The sequence below is a fragment of the Blennius ocellaris genome (genome assembly GCF_963422515.1).
Source record: "Blennius ocellaris genome assembly, chromosome: 2".
NCBI lineage: Eukaryota > Metazoa > Chordata > Actinopteri > Blenniiformes > Blenniidae > Blennius > Blennius ocellaris.
In genome coordinates, this window is record NC_137651.1 from 3,779,686 (window position 1) to 3,802,856 (window position 23,171).

Here is a 23,171-nt window from a genome sequence, read left to right on the forward strand (position 1 = left end):
TTTGGATGCTATTGAAAATAAAACTTTTCATCCCCATTTTGTCTTCTAGACGTTCAAATTTGACTTTGGGAAGGGAGACGAGGATCCTCTTGACCAAACGTATTTCTATCGAAAGGATAAACCAGAGGAAGGATTCACAATCCCACAAGAGAAGGTGAATAAAACTGATATAACTAGAAAAGCTTTGTTCACAGTAAAGTGTTGGAACAGATGAATTTAATGAATCAATGAACTTCTGAGGGTTTAAATTTTTTTTTAATATAAGACAGTAGATGGTTTAAAAGAAAAAAAAAAGTTTAAAAGTTAATGTAAATAGTTTACTCAGCATCAATGAGTTTCTTGGTAGGATTGGATCCCTGTGAGGAGGGGACATATGATCTCTCATTTTTTTGATTTTTTTTAAATTTTTTGTTTCATTGCTTTCTGGCTTATTTCTTTTTCAACACCCAATGACGTGATCAGCCAACCTTTCTGTCCAGTTCAGGACTTTATAATACAGAAGTCATGTCAAATTATGACACAATTGTGAAGAATGAACTTCTCTTTCTATAAATGTTCAGTCACTGCAAGCATGATGTGTCTTTTTTGTTTATCTGTTTGTTTGTTTCCACTACTGTTGCTGATGTTGATGTCATTCTTCCCAGAGAAGCACTCTTCTCCCACAACATTTTTGTGAGACGAGGTTCAGAGTTTACTGGAAGAACACTGAGAACAATGATGAGGTCAACGAAAAGCTGCAAGACGTCAAGGAAAGATTTTCCGAGTGGTTTCTAGGCCAGCGATCTGTTGGAACTCAGGTAATATTATGATGCTGATTTATCACAGACTTTGGTAAGTTGGAGGTGATAAAACTAGAAGAAAAAAAAAAAGATACCTGTCTGAGCTTAGAACGATCACACAATTTGGCATCTGAAGTTCAGAAATCAAACAAAAACCTTAATGTGGACTTTTTTTTCACTTTTGTAAGTCGAATGCTTTTACTATACATTTCTATATAAATGTTGTGTTGTGATTACATGGATGTCCTGCAAGGCTCGAGGCAGTGCATCAGAGTGAGGGAGAGACCGGAGCAGAGCAACAGATGAGAGAGATTAACATATAACAGTAGATATTTTACAGGAGGTCGTTCACAAAAAAGTGGAAAAATATAATTTCTTGCTTGTAGCAAATTCAAACTTAGTGGAATTGACTTATTGGACTTACTTTGATTTACTTTTGTTGGCCAGACTTTTGCACTGAACCATAGGGAGTCTGTGGAGAAGAATAAAACTTGTTTATTAGACTTTATTTTCGTTGGTCAAACTGCTGTATTGAGTTTCAAACTAAGTAGGTCTACTTTATGTTTCTTTCTTAAAGTAAGAGGTAAAACATTAAGGAGTATTATCATATACTATTAAAGCTTTGTGTTTTTTAATCTGATATGAAAAACTGAATCATTTGTTTTTCACATTATTCTTGTGATTTATTTTCATGTCAGAACGTTGTTACTCAAAGAACCAGTTCAATTACCAGAGAACCTAAACAAATGCATTTTATACCAATGTCAAACCTCATGTTTTATTGGTCAAAGTCCATTTGATTCAAATGGATTTTGACCAATCAAACATGTTGAACCGTGCACCAGTGTGTGCCACTAAATTTGTCTTTGTGCTCCAGAAATATGTAGTTTGCTCGTAGCAGTGCCGCCGCCTGAGAAAATCAGCTTTCAGCCTCTAATGATGGAGTCATTATTCTTTGATTGAGAATCAACATTTTTTTCCGGAGAAAGAGGGAAAAGTGGCTTTTCTGGCTGGTTTGAGATGTAGTTAGTTTTGATAATTCTGCTCCAGATCAGTCAGATTTCCAGAATCCCCCCCATCACCCCCCTCCAGTTTTTACAAAATTTCAAAAAGTTCTCTTTCCAGTCACAGTATAAATTATAGATATCTGTTATCATCATTGGCGCAGCCTAAAAAGCTGATGCAAATCTGGTAAAACTGGACAATGTTCTTATGAATACTGTCCTCTTTATCTCTTCTTCTTTTCTTTAAATACAGACGCTTCCTGAAGAGGGAACAATGAAGGGCAAAACTGATTGAAAGGATACTGATACTTTGTACATCAAATGAAAATCACAAAATCGCCATGTACAAACTTTACTTTATTATACTTTACTTTATCAGTATATTATGTTGCATATTAAATCTTTCTGGAGGTCTGGTCAGCCGGTTTGGCCTCGGTCAATAAGAAATATGTCAGACTGTGGACTGTATAGTCACTTATGTTGATCAATCATCACTTTGCATCACGAGAGAGCTTGAAGAATGTGAAGAACATGAGCAAAATATGCAACTAAGTCTGATAGAGGCTAAATTGTGGGGTGACGGTATATTAAATGTTTTATGGTGTGTGATTTTAAGTTGTGTGAATTTACTGAAATCGATTAAAGTTTGATAGGTTTTATGTGTGTGTTTGACATGATTACATGATTCTGCCCCGAAAGGTTTAGATTGAAGGTTATTTTCCTTGTGTCTTTATTATTCATTTTGAATTACATATCAATGGTGGCATGTTTTATTTCATTAGTTGTGTTAGAAGGATTCTGCACTAAAGGACTTTCAGGAATTTAGAATTGAAATCAGAGTTGAGATGAAGTTATGGGACTTTTGTTCTTTGATCATTGAGTGAAAATGGATTGATTTCTTATTCTTATATCAGGGCTTTATCAGTGGTTGTAACTGTAATCATGTTTAAGATGGGTTTTAATAAAAATGGTGTGTGGTCTAAATGATTTTGTGTATCTGTGTGTCATTAATACAATAACAACATTCCTCCACACCACCACACACCACTGGTACGCAAACTTTGAGCCTTGGGCAGCACATTTTGGAGACGGGGAACCTGGCGGCTGATTGTAAGGTGGAGTAATTAAGCCACATTTATCTCATACATTTAATGTCTTAAAATATCAGACTTATAGATCCACGTAACCGTAAACAGCCAAGCTGCAGTGGTCTAGATCAGCGTTTTTCAACCACTGTGCCGTGGCACACTGGTGTTCCGCGAGATATAATCAGGTGAGCCGTGGGAAATTATCCAATTTCACATTTTTTCGAAAAAAACATTTGCTCTCACAGCCGTTGTGTCGGCTGTGAGAGCAGTGTGTTGAAGAGTAATCATGTATAAATACTCTTCGCCAATAGAGGGCAGCACAGAACTTTGCCAGTGAAATGTAAAGTGACAGACGTCAGTGTGGTTCATCTCCACCTCCTGCTACCATCTTGTATCAAAGTACTGTGTCAGTGACAGTGAGGGAGAAGTTTTTGAAAAGGAAGAATGTGAACCAGGATCTCAGTTCTTCATCCATCAGGTCCAGATTTCACACTGAGTGAGTAAAAATAAAAAAAAGAAATTGGGAAATACTTTTTCCTGTATTTATTATCCTGTTGATAAAGCTTTGATGAGAATGACTTTATATTGTTAATATAAGCTACAGAGTTTCAAATTTAAAAATTTTCAGGTGGTGGTGTGCCTCCAGATTTTTCCAAAGAAAAAAGTGTGCCTTGGCTCAAAAAAAGTTGAAAAACACTGATCTAGATGTTTCTTTAGTGGAACATAAATACTGAATTAGCAGCAACTTGTTCATGTGTCAAACTTTGCATGAGTCTCTGGGAAAGTCTTGTGCAAAAAACAAACTGCAATTGAGCTGATTTACCATTTAAACATCAGTTCCAGAGCCAATGCAGGGCAGAGTTGTGATTGAGGCCACATTTACACATAGCCAGGGGGGGCGGAGCTTCGGGAGGGGCTGGGATGAGATTTCTTCATGTGAAATAAAGAAATTATAGATTTTATATTGCTTATTTTATCATTATGCATACATGATACATGCTGTAGTTTAGTGTATTTTTACATTATGGCTGTAAATCCTGACAAAAACCGCTCACGGTACAGTCATGCACTCAGGACGCACTGCGAGACGACCTCCTCCACCCTCCGCCTCCAACTCTCAAGTGACAAAGTCCACTGAACCTTTGCACCGTCCCTGTTCAAATATTGAATTCACACATTTGATAAACAGATAAAACTGAACATTATCGGTCTGCTGTGTCTCAGATACCAAAGCAAAAGTCTATTGCAGATCAGGCAAAAATGTTCTTTCTCAACCACACAACAGCAACGTCTCTATTCAGTGAAGTTTGCACCGCCCTCCTTTTACTTGTGACTCTTCCCGTCACCATAGCAACCTCAGACCTCTTTCTCCAAGTTAAAACTCATTAAAACCTCTTGAGGAGCTCAGTGGGTCAGGAGAGACTGAGTGGACTTGTCATGTTGTCCATAGAGAATGAGAGAGCAAAGAAAATGGACATACAGAACATCGTGGACGAGTTCGTGGAGCTCAAGGCTCGTTGTATGTTTCAAATAGAGGTGAGAAGGCCTTTAGTACTTCATATTGAAACTGTGCTTGTTGGTGAACATGTGGGCTGCTGTGCCAATTTTACTAAACTTTATAGCTATTGATATAGGCGAGTAGCCTGCTGTGCTCTCATTAGTTGAAATAGTTAAAGTGTTAAAATGGTGTGGTCACTGTCCGTGGTGCTGAAATTCTTTCAATTTGTCTTGTTTTATTATTTGGGGCCATGTTTTTATTGTTCTCTTGGTTTGTTGTTCTTCATGTCCGTTTGAAGGACTTTAAAATGACATAGTTGCTCTCCATGGTGCAGAAGCTCTAAGCCCCGCTGTTGCAGGCATGTGTATATTGTAAAATGACGTTATATGGTGGGATTTATTATTTGGGTTTAAAGGACCCGGTCATCAATCAATCAATCAATCAACTTTATTTATAAAGCGCTTTTAAGCAACCTCAGCTGAAACAAAGTGCTGTACATTGTAAATAAATAAAAATATAAGTCGCAAAATAAAAACATTAAAACAATAAGATGTTAAAACAATAAACAAGACATAAGAGGTTAAAACAACAACAAAAAACGAAGGCACTAAAACCAGACCAGAGTCTCACGCTGAAGTAAAAGCCAAAGAATAAAAATGTGTTTTAAGACGAGTTTTAAAAACGGACAGTGAGGGGGCTTGTCTAACAGGGAGGGGGAGGGGGGGGGGCATTCCAGAGGTGAGGACCGGCAGAGGAAAAGGCTCTTTCCCCTCTGAGCTTCCGTTTGGACCTCGGTACCTCAGGGGCAGCCGGTCAGCTGACCTGAGGCACCGACCAGGAGCGTATGGATGAAGAAGCTCAGAGAGGTAAGGCGGGGCCAGACCATTTAAAGATTTAAAAACAAATAAAATAATCTTAAAACGGACTCTAAAATGCACAGGCAGCCAGTGGAGGGAAGCCAGAATGGGGGTGATGTGCTCGCTCTTACGTGCCCCAGTTAAGAGGCGAGCAGCAGCATTCTGCACCAACTGGAGGCGGGTGAGGGAAGACTGGCTGACTCCAAAGTAAAGTGAGTTGCAGTAATCCAGCCGAGATGTAATAAAAGCTTGGATTACTGCTTCTAGGTGCTTCTGTGCCAGAAAGGGCTTTACATTCACCAGCTGCCTCAGGTGAAAGAAGCTGGACTTCACTATAGCCCCTATCTGTCCAACTTAAAATCACTGTCCATTTTAAAGCCCAAGTTGGAGACCAACGGCTTTATGTATTGTCTCAGTGGGCCGAAATCGGCCGAGGGCGGTTCACTAGTGACACTCGGGCCGAACACCATCACTTCCGTCTTTGTTTCATTGAATTTTAAAAAGTTCAGCGACATCCAGGTTTTGATGTCTTCAAGGCAAGACAGAAGTATTTTCAATGAGGCATTGTCCCTTTTCAGTGGCACATAAATCTGACTGTCGTCTGCATAAAGGTGAAAAGAGATGCCGTGTTTCCTCAGAATGGCACCCAGGGGAAGCAGGTACAGGGAGAAAAGCAGTGGCCCTAAAATAGAACCCTGCGGAATCCCATATAACAGTGGCGCAGTGTGGGACTCAGAGCCACCAAGGAGTACACTCATGGATCTTCCCCCAAGATAAGATCTGACCCAATTTAGGGCAGTACCACCAATGCCCACTATGTGCTGCAGACGAGATACTAAAATATTGTGGTCCACAGTGTCGAACGCTGCAGTCAGGTCCAGCAGGACAAGGACCACATGGTCACCGCCGTCAACCGCCACAAGGATATCATTAAAAACTCTTAAAAGGGCTGACTCAGTACTATGCAATGTTTTAAAACCAGACTGGAAAACCTCCAGGATATCATGCTCATCTAGGAATGATTTCAACTGAGCATGGACAATTTTCTCCAGGATTTTTGATATAAAAGGCAGCTTGGAGATAGGTCTATAGTTGGCTAGCATACCATGATCAAGACCAGGTTTCTTAAGCAGGGGTTGCACCACAGCATGTTTAAAACTTTGGGGGACAACACCAGAAGACAAACTGCTGTTAATAATGGCCAGAACTGACAGCCCTATACAAGGAAAAACCTCTTTAAAAAAGTGAGGCGGGACAATGTCACGGGGAGAGCCGGATAGCTTCATCTGAACAACCACTTTTTGCAGTGCAATCAAGGACACTGGTTCAAAGGCATTAAGCACAGCTGGGGGAGAAACGTGGTCAGAGGGGTCAGATGCAAGTGTGGTGATGAGAGCCCTCGCGGTAGCAACTTTATCAATAAAAAAAGTGCAGGAAGCTATCGCACATTTCATGTGGCCCGTCCCTGGCCCAGCTCTGATTGGTTCCGCTAGTGCACGTAGCAGCAGGGTATTTACAAAAATCCATATTTCCCACTCTTCATTTACAAAAAAAATCTTCATTTACAAAAAAAAAAAAATCTTCATTTACATAAACCACATACAAACTTGAATAATGAAATGTCTTTTTTTTATAAATTTTTTTAAGTCCTGGTTCACAACTACAATAAGCAGCCAAACCTGTAGGGGGCAGTGTAACAAGAAGCATGAAGCCATGACAGCCCAACAGAATCCTGGAAAAAAACAGTTATTTCTTCTTCAGTGATAACGGCACACGGTTAGTTTATTTGGACCGATAAAGAAGTGGAGTGCTGGTAGAATTTAACGTAAAAACAACAGCTTTCACTGGATCCATCTTCAGCAGTCAAACTGTAAACACGGCTTTCTTTCTTTCTTTCTTTCTTTCTTTCTTTCTTTCTTTTCTTTCTTTCTTTCTTTCTTTCTTTCTTTCTTTCTTTCTTTTTCTTTCTTTCTTTCTTTCTTTCTTTCTTTCTTTCTTTTTTTTCTTTCTTTCTTTCTTTCTTTCTTTCTTTCTTTCTTTCTTTCTTTCTTTTTCCGATCGGTGGGAAATGTATGGACTCATTGAGCCTCATTTGAGTCTTTTTATGTATTGTATACAGCAGTGGTTCCCAACCTTTTTTGACCAGTGTACCCCTTGAGCTGGTTTCCATGTGAAAAGTACACCCTCTCTCGTGTGTGATTATTCGCCTTAATGTGTACTTATATTTAACCCTTTGTCTTTCTATCTATCCAACTGCTCATTTAAATAAAACAATTATTGTGAGTGTAAAAACATACCTTTTAATGAGACACTTGCGCTTGCTTGTCTTTCATAAGTCTTTCATAATTCCTTTTTTCACTGGGCTCCCCTGTGCCTGCGTCCGAGGCGACGGTAGCAGTAGCGGTAGCTGGACGTTTACTCCTGCCTAGCCATGCATCCATGTTTACAGTCGGTATGCAGCTAGAGGTAGCTAGCTTCGCGAATCGTGCGCGCCCGCAGCAAGAACGTGAACCTTTTTTTTTTTTTTTTTTTTTAAAGCGCGCCACTTTATAGTCTTTTCATATTATGTGCATTGTAGTGTTACAATCACTGTGGACGAACTGCTACTCATGGAAAATAAACGTATGGCCTTACTAAAATTCATACAATATAATAGAGCATAATTTTTTTTTTGTGTGTGTGGATACTGTAGGCTAATTTATAATCTTTCTGCGTACCCCCTGCAATACCCTCGCGTACCCCTAGGGGTCCGTGTACCCCCGGTTGGGAATCACTGGTATACAGAATCACAATCAGTAAATACTATCAACAGAGATATAATCCTCACTGTTTGTGTATTTTTTCTGTAATTCACTTGCCCTCTCTTCCTCTCTCCCACACCCAGTGGACAAGCCACACACACACACACACACACACACACACACACACACACACACACACACACACACACACACACACACACACACACACACACACACACACACACACACACACACACACACACACACACACACTTCCACTCCTCATCGATGAGATTTGCTGCTGATTTTTCTTGTTTTCTGCTATTGTTCTTCCAATGATCAAAATCATGTTTTTGTTCTTTGTTTGTCATTTTGTTTTTGCATGTGTTATCATTGTTGTTATTTTTTTTACTTTTTTTTTTTTTTTTGCCTACTTGCTAATTTATACTCTTTCTAGAAAATCATGTTACTGCCATGGTAGAGCTGCCCAGGCTGGTTTAATCTAGAAAATCATGGTACTGTCGACATAGTACAGCTCAGGATGGTTTAATCACCTCCTCTCCTCTCCTCTCCTCTCCTCTCCTCTCCTCTCCTCTCCTCTCCTCTATCCTCTCACCCCAACCGGTCAGCAGAATGCTGCTACTCTACTACCTGAGTCTGGTTTCTGCAAGAAACTCCCTCTTATTAGAGGGAGTGTTTCCTTTCCACATTCACAAATAAACCTGCTTGCTCATGTGGATATGTTGGGCTTTTCTATTTTCTCTGTTAAAAGCATCTAGGAATGACTCTGTTGTATTTAAAAAAAAAATGTTTTTAATAAATAAAAAAAAGAAAATCATGTTACTGTCTCTAGATAGTATCTCAATAACTTAACTTCTATTCACAACATTTAAACTTTTCGATGTCACTGCCATGTAGCCACTGACAACCTGTTTCTAATGGGAAGACTGGCTTTGTATGCTGTTCACCAGTGTATTGTAATCTGGTGTGTAACTTGACATTGCAACTCTGATTGAGTGCATCAGTGAAGCAGGTTCTGTGTTGGTTCTTCATGACATTCATGTCAGAAAACACTGATTCACAGAGATAGGTTGAACCAAGCAGACTAGCATTCTTCGTAGCTGCTGGGCACACACCACTTGTCATGATCCTGCCTTCTCTCCTCCCCTCCTGTGTTCCCCTTAGCTCCGCCCCTGTGCACTCCTGCTTCCTCCTCCCTGATCACAGCTGTCTGTCATTGTCATTAGTGTGTGTATTTAGTTCCCTCTCTTCCAGCTTCTGTTGGCAGTTCGTCAGAGTTTCTACACCATTCGTACCCGCCTTTTTCCCTCGTGTTGCCTTTCGTGTGTTTTTGACCTTATGCCTGCCTGCCTGACTTTGCCTGCTCTGGTTTTTGATCTTGGACTGCCTGACTTTGCTTCTGCTATGTTTTTCAAAATTAAAACTCTTTCGAACTGAGCTTCTTGTCCGCCGTGCAATTGAGTTCACAAACCCTGACACTACTGTACGTTTCTGTGTCAACAAGGAACCAAAAGTTTGGTGCAGCCCTTTAGGCATTGAGGTGGAGGTTATTTTGCATTTATTTTGAATAATTCAAAGGACAGGCACATACATTTTGCATTCTGGTGTCTGGTGTCCACCCAGGTAAGATCCAGCCGGATCAAATTTAATCCAAAAGAACCTACATAAAAGTTAAAGTAGTAATGAGTAATAGATGTAGTTCAGGATGCAACAGTGACCTCATAATTTAGGCCTCTATGGCTACCGTTGTCATTAAGTATCAATCAAATACTGCACTGTGTTTGAGTGACTTGAGGTCAGGTCTGAACGGGTAGAGGTGCTAAAACTATTCCCAACGAGGGAATAGAAGCACACTGCAATTCTACGGCTACTGCTGGGGTCTGAAGCAGGTCTGAACAGGTAGAGATTGCAAAAGATACTTCCCGAGGTGGGAAAAGGTGTACAGAAAGGTCCTAAGATGGGACCCGGACAGGAAAGTCTGTACAACTGATGGGCTATGCAAATGCAGTGCTATTGCAAGACATGAAGGCTTCAAGTGTAACTATGGGACATCAAGTAGCGCAATATACATCCCATCAGTTGCATATGTCATTAACAAGCCCAAGGTTTGTTTTAACCCAAGCCAGACGGACTGGATATGAAGTGATCCTTGCTTCTCCTGAATTAACTGTCCAACGCTGTGCAACGGTGAATCCTGCCACAAAAATGGTTCTGCCAGATGAGGGTACCTCTCATGATTATATACAGGAAACAGACAACTTTATGCGGGTACATGGTGATTTATACAATCAGCCCATAGTGGTAAATCTTACTCTGTTTGTTGACGGATCTTGTTTCAGAGACGCCACAGGAAACCACACAGGTTTTGCCATAGTTGAACTAAAACACCTTGAACTAAGACAACACCTTATCGAATGTGCAAGCTGTCAAGCTTTCACAGCCATGTTCTAGCCAATTGGCAGAAATGAAAGTCCTGACGGCTGCATGTGAATATGCACAAGGTACTCTTTTCCTGAGTAGCATGTCTGCGCAAAAGCTTAAAAGCTTGTTTTCTTTCTTTCAATGCCTTGTCATTATTCCACCAAGGAACATTACTCGATCTTTTGGGACTTCTTTACATGGCTTAAAGCCACATCAAGAATTACTTTAGTCAAAGAATCATTAAACTCATCAACAGAACCTTCACTATTAATATCCCCTATATGATTTCCAATTTTTTTCTCCAAACTTACTTCTTCACCTGGAAAATCAAACCAGCCCCACACAACAACCAAATATCAAACTAATCCTTGGCACTCCGTCCAGGAAGAAGCAGAGCAAAAGCACCTTATACCGGATCTGTACAGGTCATCGGCCAGCACCTCCACTACCTCTCCCACAAACCAAGTGTCCAGATCACTTTTTCTCCCTTTGTTTAGCTGATAAACTTCTGTTGGGGGCCACTCAACCTCATGGAAGGGGGAGGGGAGACCACGTTTTGAGAACAAAGGACCACATGCCTACAACTGAAAAGTCTGCCATTGGTCACGTGATCACCCCCTGGACCCCCCCGTCCAAGGTGCAATACTAGAGGCCAACGGCAGGGGGAGCCTGAGAGCTCCCTCACCAGCTGGAATGTCCAGGGCGGGCCCTCCGTCAGGATTGGTCCACATGACCCAGAGCCCACCGGTAACACGAAACCACAACAAGGGGTATAAAACACCCCCGCCGGGGTGATTTCTGCCTCTCCAATGTTGAAACCTGCGTAAAGACGGACGCATCCGTTTCGCACGGAGACGAAGTGCCACGTGTGCCCGCTGACCGGGCCCGGAGTTCCACACCCGGCCGGACGAGCCGAGAACCACCGTGGAACTACTTCTACTTTTCCCTTTTTCCCTTTTTCTTCTTCACCGGAGTCCGAGTGTGCAGCTGCCAGCGCACCCTCCTCCCGCATGCAGACCTGAAGCCGCTTCTTCTCCCCCCTCCTCAAAAGAAGCGCTTGATCCTCCTCGGATCATCCTGTGGACCTTTCCCTGTCCACAGACCATTTGAGCTTGTTTACCTGGGACGCCAGAGAGAAAAACAAGCTCCAGCCGGGAAATCAACGCACTTTCCCTGCCGCCGGCAGCACGTTCACCCTCATCAAACTGAGTAAGGCTTAGAGTCTGGGCAGGCAATGACAATAACGTGACTGTAATATTGCTGTGTGTTTTATTATTGTGTTGAAGTCAGGGACGCCGATCCCTGTTTCCAACCAATCTGTGTCTGCGCGTTGGATTTACATCCACGTGAACCTCCTCTCTCTCTCTGTCTAGACCCTACATATTCCCATATCTGGACTATAACTGGACTGGTGGAAAACTGCACAGTTCCACACACGGACTGTGTAGTTGGACAAATCTGTCCTCCTTTCTCCCCCTCCTTCCTCTCTTTTCTCTCTTTTTCTCTCCGCTCCACTAACCGCGGCGCAAACTCAGCAAACAGCTGTTCCTGTGTGCCGCTCCACCCGCTTCTGTGACCGTGTGTAGTTCACTGTCCCTGGGATTTCTCACCACGAGCCCCCAGGCGCGCTCCAAGCAGGCTCACGAGCCGTGCACGAGCACAGTGACGTCACGCTGTCCAGAAAGAGTGCGCCAAGCGCCTCTGGTGGCCGCGTTGGTGATTGCAATCTCTTGAAAGACCGCCACTCGGTGGACAAGTCGAGTCATTGCATTCTCCCTCCGTGCGCCGCCGCGCCCCTAGTGGTCGTTCCGGTTACTGCCTCGAACTAGACGCCTGCCGCCATCTAGCGTCCGTTCGAGGTCATTACACCCACACACACTGACCCTCCAACGCCTGCCGCCACCTGGTGGACGTTCGTGGTCATTACATCCCACTCAGGCTTCCACACATTCACTCACACATACACACACACCCTCTTTCTTTGTACATAGTGTTTGCTGTTTAATAGATTAGATCTTCGTGTTTGATTGTTTATTACTTAATTGTGTTGTTTTAATAAATGATTTATGAATTATTTTTGAATAAATACTTTTTGTTAATAAACGCATTTTAACTGAATTGATCGATTCTTGGTTATCATTGTGTATTTATTGTTGACAATTCACTGGTTTGTAACAGTCTGTGCTCGAATCTCACACCTTCCTTGTTATTTAATATTGTTATATTTACACAGAAATATTAACTTTACTTAAATAACCCTTTTTGACAAACGAGACTGAAATTTGGTATTAGCTATTTCCAGCTTAGCTGGTGGTGCCCCGATTTAATTATTATTTGATAAATAACCAATTTATGCAAATTAATAATTTTTATTAATAAATTATTTTTGATAATTTATTAACTTTTGAGTAATTACTCAATTACTCTAGGAGTTGCTGATGAGTAACTAACCGTTTACTTCATTAGTAATTCCAATTTTTCCTAAATTACTTTCAGTAATCTATTACTTTCAGTAATCCATTACTTACAGTAATTATTTATGCTAATTACCAACCATAAATCCCAACACTTCCAATCTGTTGTTATTCAAAATCGCTCAGACCGCTCTCCCCCAGTGTTGCTGGTGCAATGTTCACAGCAAACTTAAGTAAAAAAGCTTGGCACTCAATCTTCTTCTGTTTCCCAGGAAGACGCCTCCACGCGCATGTGTTACTGTTAGCGTGTCAGTGTTTTCTGACATGAATGTCATCAAGAACAAACACAAAACATGCTTCATTGATGCACTCGATCAGAGTTGCAATGTCAAGTTACACATCTTGTTTCAGGGACGCCACAGGAAACCACACAGGTTTTGCCATAGTTGAACTAAAACACCTTGAACTAACACATCTTATTGAATGTGCAAACTGTCAAGCTTTCACAGCCATGTTCTACCCAAGTGGCAGAAAACACTGATTCACAGAGATAGGTTGACCCAAGCAGACTAGCATTCTTCATAGCTGCTGTGCACACGCCACTGTATGTTTCTGTGTCAACAAGGAACCAGAAGTTTGGTGCAGCCCTTTAGGCGTTGAGCTGGAGGTTATTTTGCATTTATTTTGAATCAATCAATCAATGATTTGAATTGGAAATGAATGACATACATGGTTCAACTTGATCAAAGTCACAAAACCTGTTCTCAAACTCTTGCCCAAGTCTGTGTATGACTTGACAGTAATTTTCTGCAACTTTGCAATTGAAAAAGGTAAGCAGAAGTAATTTATTGTACAAAATGTGTGTGCCTGATGTCTGGTGTCCACCCATGTAAGATCCATCCAGATCAAATTTAATCCAAAAGAACCGAGATAAAAGTTAAAGTATTGATGAGAAGTAGATATAGATCAATTTAATCTAAAAGTATCACAATGCATGGAGTAACACTAACTTCCTACGTGTCTGTAATTGGGTAAAAGCTCTACAATTTAAAACTTTACATCGTGTTCATATTTCTTTGTGACCTTTATCTGCCAAAGGTGCTGTATGAATACAGTCTACTGATAATGTGATCATAGTTTTGTGTGATCGGTGTAGATTTTCTTATACTCGTAAAAACCTGCTAATATTTTATATCATCAGTATTTAAGACTAGAATTAAAGTTGGATTGGAACAAAAGTTGTCACCAAAGGATAAATCAGTGTTAACATTTAGTGAGAACAAGGCATAACACAATGCATTAACAAGTGCTATTGTTATTTCTTTTGCAGATCACTTCACCAGTCCAGACCTTCATGCAGCTGTTGTGTTAAAGATGAAAGGAAATAGTGGCATGGAGTGAGGTTAGAGAACAGCTTCCCCGGAGGGTCTCTGCACAGAACAACAGATTCTGATGTGTAGCTCAATTATGTGTGAAGGATATCACATTAGCAATACTTTCCTGTGAGAAGTTGGGCAGTTTGTCAAATCATCCACGTGATTGTCATTGGATGTATTAAACAAATATTTGTGTCCCTTTAAAGATTCTTTTCCTGGACTAAAGAAGACTGTCTTGATGTTATTTTGTTTTGATTGAGATCATTGCAGGACCGGCCTATCTCTCCACACCCAACACACACACACACACACACACACACACACACACACACACACACACACACACACACACACACACACACACACACACACACACACACACACACACACACACACACACACACACACACACACACAGGTATAAGAGCATGCACATGTTCTTGTTCAGTCAACAGAAGGTGGACATCACTTAGCTCACATCAATCTCACTTCACACTAATTTTCTCTTCAATCATCTCACCAGCAAAATAACCACATTCTGTAAGTATAAAGGCCATTCTGTCATTGTGTGGATACTTGTTTTCTTTTTCCATGTGAAATGTACTTCTGAAAAAATATTATTCAAATCTGATCTGGAATTTGGTTTTTATATGCTGAAGTATGAAGTGAGATTCTTTTCTTTGAAAATATTTCTAATGAATGATGGTTCCAGTGTCATGTTCCATCAGTCATTAAATAAATCTCTATTCGGTATAACAAAGTTATAGTTTGATATCACAGCTTGGTTATCAAGACAATATGTCTTTGAGAGAGAGGTTTCTTTGTTTGATGATTGAACTGAGCCTTTTTTTTAAACCTAATATGACTAAATGCTTGTCTATTCCCAGGAATCAAACTGCAACCATGGTTGTGCCAAAGGCTGGAGGCATTGAGTAGGTGGCTCGAGATATATATATATATATATATATATATATATGTGTGTGTGTGTGTGTGTGTGTGTGTGTGTGTGTGTGTGTGTGTGTGTGTGTATGTATGTATGTATGTATGTATGTATGTATGTATGTATGTATGTATGTATGTATGTATATACATTTTGGGTTTTTAGATGTAAACGTCTGATATATGTGTCTGTTTTTGTCTGTTTTTTCTTCATGTTATTATTCAACCATGCAATGACGACCCCACTTCAGAGCTGAGGGAAAGGTAATAAGAAACTGTTCAGATGTCATCACTGTGTGAGAATAGCAATTTAGATAATCAAAGTTTTGTGTTTTTAGCTTTTATTGTTAGTCTTTTGTTTGTCTTGTGTTAGTCAACACGAAATCGTACATATTGTGGTGAGAGGAAGGAATGCAGGTTGAAATGAATTAAATGCAGTGCAAACTGCCTTCATGAAAACAACTGACTTTAGTTGCACTCTTTTGATGAGGATGGGAAATGGTTTTGACTAATTTTATTTTTGTTGTTTTTAAAAGGTGTTTCATGATCCTGTTCATGGACAAATAGCGTTACACCCACTCCTGGTCAAAATCATAGACACACCTGAGTTTCAAAGACTGCGAAGCATCAAGCAACTTGGAGGAGTCTCTTATGTTTACCCTGGCGGGAGCCACAGCCGGTTTGAACACTCAATTGAGTATGTACACGTAATAGATTAAAGAAATATGATCATCAAATAATCCAACACTTCAGCTGGCTCTCAAATGTTTTAAAATTATGTTTATGTTGAATCCTATATCTAATAGATAATCATATATATATAAAATCCAATATTTTTTTCACGGTGAATCATTGTTTTTCATCAGAGCCTCTTCAGATATATTGTTGATGTGTCAATTGGGAGGAACTGTACTTATTGACAAAGTTTGCACATACACAGGAATAGGTTCCAGCTTCAGGAAGGGTGATGACGTCCGACCCAAAGCGAATGATTATAATGATCTTTGTTTGTCATGTATATTCTCATTTAAGCAATTGAATCGGGTCAATTTCTTTTGATTTGATTTCATTAATTTTCCACAATTTCACATATACAATAAATGATTTTGATATGTGCAATGAATTTTCTCAACTGGATTTGGCCATGCAGCATGTCTCAGAAGACATTTAATCCCTCATCCGAGAGGCTTCATCAGTTATGAAGCTCCTTTGAGTTGCTGAAGAGTCATGAAGAGACATAAAAATCAATCAAAGTAAACAAAGCTGAAGTGCAATTATAGTTCTTGTATGTGCATGCTGTTTGTCTGGTTATACAGGGTGGCTCACTTGGCAGGAGAGTTGGCGTACAATCTGCAATCAAGGCAAAATATCGATATCACAGATAGAGATATTCTATGTGTGCAAATTGCAGGTCTTTGTCATGATCTGGGTAAGTCATGCATTAATTCCCTTCATGAAACATAATTTTGCGCATTTTGAGATATATTTTTAAATGCTTAAGTGCTTGAGAAATAAAATGTATAAAACAAAGAATAAATGCAAATGTGAAATTATAAGTGTTGCACAATTCAGAAGGCAACAGCATACTTTAGAAAAAGTTATTGCCTTTATTCAGTGAAGGAAAAGTTCAGTGATAGCTCATGTGGTGGAACTTTTTATTGGAGGGAATTTATCACAAACCCCCCAAATGTAGTTACACATCATGAAAAAAACTGAGCAAAGCTATATTATTGACAGTGGTGCCACAGTTCCCTTGAAAAAAGTAATTTGATTACTGAGTACTAGTTATGCATTTAAAAGAAACTCAGTTACTTTACTGATTACATGTTTTTGAAAGTAACTAAGCTGGATTACAAGTGAGTTTTTTTTAGTTACTTTCAACTGTTGCCAACTTAAAAAGGACAACTGGTTTTGCCAGAAGCTGCTAATCACTGCCTGGACTCCTACGTCTGCTGATACATTGTTACACATTTTAACCTTCATTCTTTGTTGTATCTCTTCTCTACAACTGACTCAAGGTTTTATTATCACATTTTTACTATTACTGCTATTTGTTTACCTGGTGATGCAGTTGTAGTTTGATGTTGCATTGTTAATCTATTTATTTACATGCACTACCTGCTCTATGCAACCTTTCGATATTGCCCCTATTTCATTGATTAATTGATTGATTGATTGATTGATTTAAAAAGGGGCGGGGCTTCATGCCAATAAAGCTTTTAACTCAGAGAAATTACAAAAACGGTGTTACATCTCCATAGTTATGATCTTGTTGCAACTATAAGGTTTAGTGATTATGTTTGTTGGTTGCAATTCCTTTGTGTTCCTTGAACCCACAGTGAGAGCACATTGGCCTGTGATTGACGGAGGGGGGGCGTTTAGAGACTGCACTGCTTGTGTCTGTGTCAGTTTGCCCCGGAAACTCGGTACTCACAGTGACAGGAGTCAGGAAAGAAATATGAAGGACCTTCTTTTGACCTGCAATGTCACCACCAACAATAGTTATGGCAATGCCGTAGATTAATAAATGAAATGTACTTATCAAGTGCATGAGGCTCATAATTTAACACATTAAACTGGGTCACAGTGGCTGGCCGAGATGACACACAAAACCCTCTTCACTCCTGGTTGCCAACTTCCCAATATTAGACTGACTTAAACTAGATCAATTAACTAACTACATGAACTAAGCAACAAAAACACAACTCCACACAATCATTACCAACACTTACAAGCCTAATATAACCCCAAATAATGACATTTGAAACACCACCAAGTTTACTCCCATAATGCATTACAGCGATCAGCTTGGTGATGCTACAATATGTTTCGGCTGGTAAGTGTTCATCTAACAAAATCAAGATTATAAAACGCCATTAAAGAAACTTAAACAATTAGTCAATTGCAGTCTCCAGACTCTCCCAACATGTATCTCATGACGTGATAGCACATCCATTGTTCATGTTGGAAACACAACATGGAGAAAATGAAAACTCTGACAGCAGAGCTGTCCATCGTGCTGAAGCCACTTTTGTGTTGCAAATTGACATGAAGGTACGAACAAGTTTCTGACCTGTCCTTCGCTGAAAGTCGAGTAGTTTAGATGTTAGTCTCCCATTATTTTGAAAGCTGATGTTTATCCTCAAATGCAAGTTGTGAAAATGTCTTTATCGTCTCTCGGGCTGTCATCCTGCCTGTTAACCTGCCAACTAACTGGAGAGCATAGCAGCACTGTATAAATTTACCACTGTGCTCCCTCTGGCCGAAGAAATTAGTTTGGGCGATGCCAACCGTCCTGGCCAAACTACATTGTCCTGCCGAAACTTTGGCACTGTGCTGCGCGTGCGTATTCCAGCTCGCTAATAACTATCAACCATATTTTAATCATATTGAGCTTGGAACATCACTACTGTCTAACTCTTAACACTTAGCACATAATAACTATGAGGTTAAAACCCATTTGTTTTTCAATATTTAGGACACGGGCCCTTTTCTCACCTGTATGATAAGGTCAAACAAAGTCATGACAACACATGGAAGGTAAGTACAGTTGTAAAACTCTGAAACATATATAATTATAAATTACTATATTTTTTTTCAATGATTATAGATTCTTTAAAAAAATATAATGTATAACATACATTTAAAAATGACAAAATGAACATAACGATAGTGCTATAGCAACAGTGAGATAAACGCCAATAAGATGAAAGTCAAAATAAAAAAAATAATCTGTTAAACTTATGCAGGGAACCATATGAACTATTTTGATAGCTCATGAAGACTTCATACTTCACATCTCTTACTAATATCTGTCTGTGTAACTTGTAGCATGAGAAGGCATCAGAGTGGCTGTTTGACCACTTGGTGGAACACAATGGTCTGGAAGACGAGATGGTGAAATATGGTTTAAAAAAAGAACAACTGCAAAAAGACCTGACTTTCATCAAGGAGATGATAAATCCAGTGAAAAAGCAGAACCCGGTACTGGACCACTCTTGTACAAATATCATGAAATCAGTACACTTCTCTTGTTAGCGTCTCATTTCATCATACTGGTGTTTCCTTCACAGTGGGAATTTAAAGGTCGTGGAGAGGAAAAGTCTTTCCTGTATGAAATTGTGGCAAACAAACTGAATGGAATTGATGTGGACAAGTTTGACTACCTTGACAGGTGAATCAAGTTTCATACAACAATTAATCAGTTTTTGACATTGAAAAGTGAACTATTGTTTTTTACTTCCACTGAAGAAGTACAACATTGGATAATTTACCTTCAGACCAATTTCACTCATTCATATCCGCACTGTGCTTAATTTCAAGGACTGCCACCACCTGGGTCTCAAGAACACCTTTGATTATCAGCGCTACTTCTTGCTTGCCAGGGTTTGTAAAGTGAATGGAAGGAATCACATCTGTCTGAGAGAGAAGGTGATGAATCTTGTTTTCTATTAGAATCAAAACAAATATTATTCTCCTGAGTTGCTGTGACTAAAGTGTAAGATGTGGTGTTGGCAGGATGAGGGCAATCTGTACGACATGTTCTACTCAAGGTACAGTCTCCACAGAAGAGTCTGCCAGCACAAAGTGACCCAAAATGTAGAACTGATGTAAGTGTCCTCCTTCTGTCAGTGTTTGTCTCTTGTTTGATATGAATCATTTGCATTGCTTTGTGATTCTCCTCAGAATAGAGCATGCAGTAACATAAGCTCTAAGAAATGCTTAACCTGTTTATCCAGGATCACTGAGGCCTTCAAAGGTGCCAAACCGCTTCTCAAATTATCTGAACCCACCAACCAAGACAACATTGAGGATTACATCAAGCTGACAGGTTACTCAATGACATTGTTCAAAATACATCATATCGTTCTTTTCTCCACATTGTGTCTGCTGTGATTATGACTATTAGTAGTGTGCAGTGATGTTTCAGTCAGGGCCAGCAGTAACAAAATACCCCCCCCCCTTCCAAAAAAGGTGTAGTTGCCTATGCCAATACAGCCAATGCAGCACCTGCACATTATGACATTATGTCCTACAGAAAATACACAATCAGAATCCAATGTAAGGCCACTACTATGCATCAGTACTTCATCCACACCAACATGACAGCTGATCAACAACCACAACACATCAAGACACTGCAGCTTCGCCATCAGACCGTGTAAGTCTACTACTGTCATGCATGCGATCTCGTCTGTCTGCTATGCAGAGATGAATGAGAGGAGCAATATGGGAAACATCACATTACAATCAAAACCAGCCCCAAATGCCAACAGCAGCGCCAATCTAATCCAGAGAAAGTTAAAAAAAATTTAATAAAATACTCGCACTCACCCGTCACTTGTAGATTAAATCCATCCTGCTGTAAAATGCTGCACAAAGTCTTTGTTGGTCTGAGTTTAGCTCATCCATTTCTGGTGTCCGTCTTTTTCTACTCACAATTGAAAAAGGTCACTGAAGCAGGTTCACTATCATATCATCTGATCTTACTGTTAAATTAGTAAATCATCACTCCAGAGTAGCAGATAATTACAGTGTCATCACCACCTGCCCATGGGCCAATCAGTCAAGCTCATTTCAGTGAGACACCAAGACCAGCAAGAGAAACTCTGCTTGTCCTAGGGCGTTCAGTCAATAACACATCAACATCTGATTGGCTGATGTTACCGTCACAACATTTTAACCCAACATCAGCGTCCAGCTTGGATCAGAGGTTCACAATGCTTTCCTCTCTTTGCCCTGGCAGACGAAAGGAGCTGTGATGCGTTTATAGGACAAGGGAGATTTGAGCTCCACAAAATATAACCATTCCTTTTCTAGATAAAGTTGCATAGTGAACAATCAGCCTAATTGATTCCAGACACAGATTTCAGAATCACTTTTTAATGATTAAAAAAAAGAAAGAAAAAAGAATATCATATTTGACAGGGCAAGCAGTGCTAGCCCTGCTGCCCCTGACTGCACACCACTGCTATAAGTAACACTTATTCATTTGGTGACTTTTTTCAAGATATTTAAAATCAAAATACAAAATCCTCCCAAACGCAGACTCAAGTGTGACAACCTATACTTTGGCTGAGATCTGTTTGAATTTCTATTTCTATTTGTCTTTGTTAAATATTAATTACAAGTAGAAATTAAGTCATTCATTAAAAATAAATCATTACGATGTTATGAAGAGTATTCAATAAGTAAGCGTTTATCAAAATGTTTATGTGTGATACAGAGGAGAAGATGTAAATTGGCACCAGAAATGTGTCATTGATGTGTCATTTTGACTTCTTATTATGTCCTATAGATGGCGTGTTTGAGAAAATCCTTTACTCTTCCGATGAAGAGAACATGATCGAGGCAAGAGAGATACTGCAGAGAATCCACAAACGGAGCCTGTACAAGTTTGTGGGTGAAGAGAAGGTGTGCTGCAATCCTATGTCTGTATTACATTATGCTTCAGGGAAAACTGACTATCGGATGAACTACCAATATATGAATAGTGTGTTTTCATCCCCTTTGAAAGTATATCTCTTATAACAGCTGGGCAGACTTGTACAGTAATATTACTTAAATGATCAAAAACTTGGGAAAAACACTGTCGTGAGCTTGATGTAGAGGCATCGTTACTCTGTGTTTCATGAATCACTGTCTTGTCCCTCCTTTTCTCACTTATTCTTTTATCAACACAACAAAATGAACTCACCACAGGACACTCTAAGCAACAAGAAGGTAAAGAAAAAGAACAGAGTTCAGATTATTGACTAAAATGAACATTGCTGCAGAAATGACTTTGAAATGAATGGTCCTGCCTCTTTCACCCAGAAAGAAGAGCTGATCAATAAACTGGAAAAAGACCTTTTGCCTCCTGGCAGCCTTGAAGAGCCTGTGAGTTTCTGGATTATATAATTTCACTCCACCTTATTGAAATATTAGATTTTCTTCATCTTCATTTGATTTGTAAAATGTTGCCTTCTCCCAAAGGAATAGTTTGGATGCTATTATAAATAAAACTTTTCATCCTCATTTTGTCTTCTAGACGTTCATATTTGACTTTGGGAAGGGAGACAAGGATCCTCTTGGCCAAATGTGTTATTATCGACTGGAAAAACCACAGGTAGGATCTCCAATCCCAAAAGAGAAGGTGAATAAAACTGACATAACTAGAAAAGCTTTGTTCACAGTAAAGTGTTGGAACAAATGAATTTAATGAGTCAATGAGCTTCTGAGGGTCAGATGAACTACCAATATATGAATAGTGTATTTTCATCCCTTTTGAAAGTGTATCTCTTATAACAGCTGGGCAGACTTGTACGGTAATATTACCTAAATGATCAAAAACTTGGGAAAAACATTGTCGTGAGCTTGATGTAGAGGCATTGTTACTCTGTGTTTCATGAATCACTGTCTTGTCCCTCCTTTTCTCACTTCTTCTTTTATCAACACAACAAAATGAACTCACCACAGGACACTCTAAGCAACGAGGAGGTAAGAATAAAGAGTTCAGATTATTGACTAAAATTAACATTGCTGCAGAAATAACTTTGAAATGAATGGTCCTGCCTCTTTCACACAGAAAAAAAAGCTGAAGGCTGATCTGGAAAGAGGCCTTTTGCCTCCTGGCAGCCTTGAAGTTCATGTGAGTTTCTGGATTATATAATTTCACTCCACCATATTGAAATACTAGATTTTCTTCATCTTCATTTGATTTGTAAAATGTTGCCTTCTCCCAAAGGAATAGTTTGTATGATATTATAAATAAAACTTTTCATCCCCATTTTGTCTTCTAGACATTCAAATTTGACTTTGGGAAGGGAGACGAGGATCCTCTTGACCAAATGTATTTCTATCGAAAGGATAAACCAGAGGAAGGATTCACAATCCCACAAGAGAAGGTGAATAAAACTGACATAACTACAAAAGCTTTGTTCACAGTACAGTGTTGGAACAAATTAATTTAATGAGTCAATGAACTTCTGAGGGTTTAAAAAATATATATATATATATATATATATATATAAGACAGTAGATGGTTTAAAAAA

The 23,171-nt window shown here is 39.6% G+C and overlaps 1 protein-coding gene and 1 long non-coding RNA gene across 2 annotated transcripts; both read left to right on the plus strand.

Annotated features, from left to right (window-relative positions):
- Window positions 1-4,308: 4,308 nt before the first annotated feature.
- Window positions 4,309-22,119, plus strand: LOC308136939 (deoxynucleoside triphosphate triphosphohydrolase SAMHD1-like; the record flags this gene model as incomplete). The annotated part of the gene is made up of 12 exons (XM_080505491.1): window positions 4,309-4,407; window positions 15,675-15,835; window positions 16,455-16,567; window positions 18,617-18,678; window positions 18,970-19,122; window positions 19,212-19,312; window positions 19,419-19,569; window positions 19,657-19,748; window positions 19,878-19,969; window positions 21,437-21,552; window positions 21,955-22,017; window positions 22,114-22,119. The coding sequence occupies 12 exons, from the start codon at window positions 4,309-4,311 to the stop codon at window positions 22,117-22,119; spliced, it is 1,209 nt and encodes a 402-aa protein (XP_080361617.1).
- A 443-nt stretch (window positions 22,120-22,562) lies between these two features.
- On the plus strand, window positions 22,563-22,954 carry LOC308139672. Its single transcript, XR_013936926.1, has 3 exons — window positions 22,563-22,617; window positions 22,706-22,768; window positions 22,920-22,954. It is a non-coding gene; the product is annotated as an uncharacterized lncRNA (long non-coding RNA).
- The last annotated feature ends 217 nt before the right edge of the window (window positions 22,955-23,171 follow it).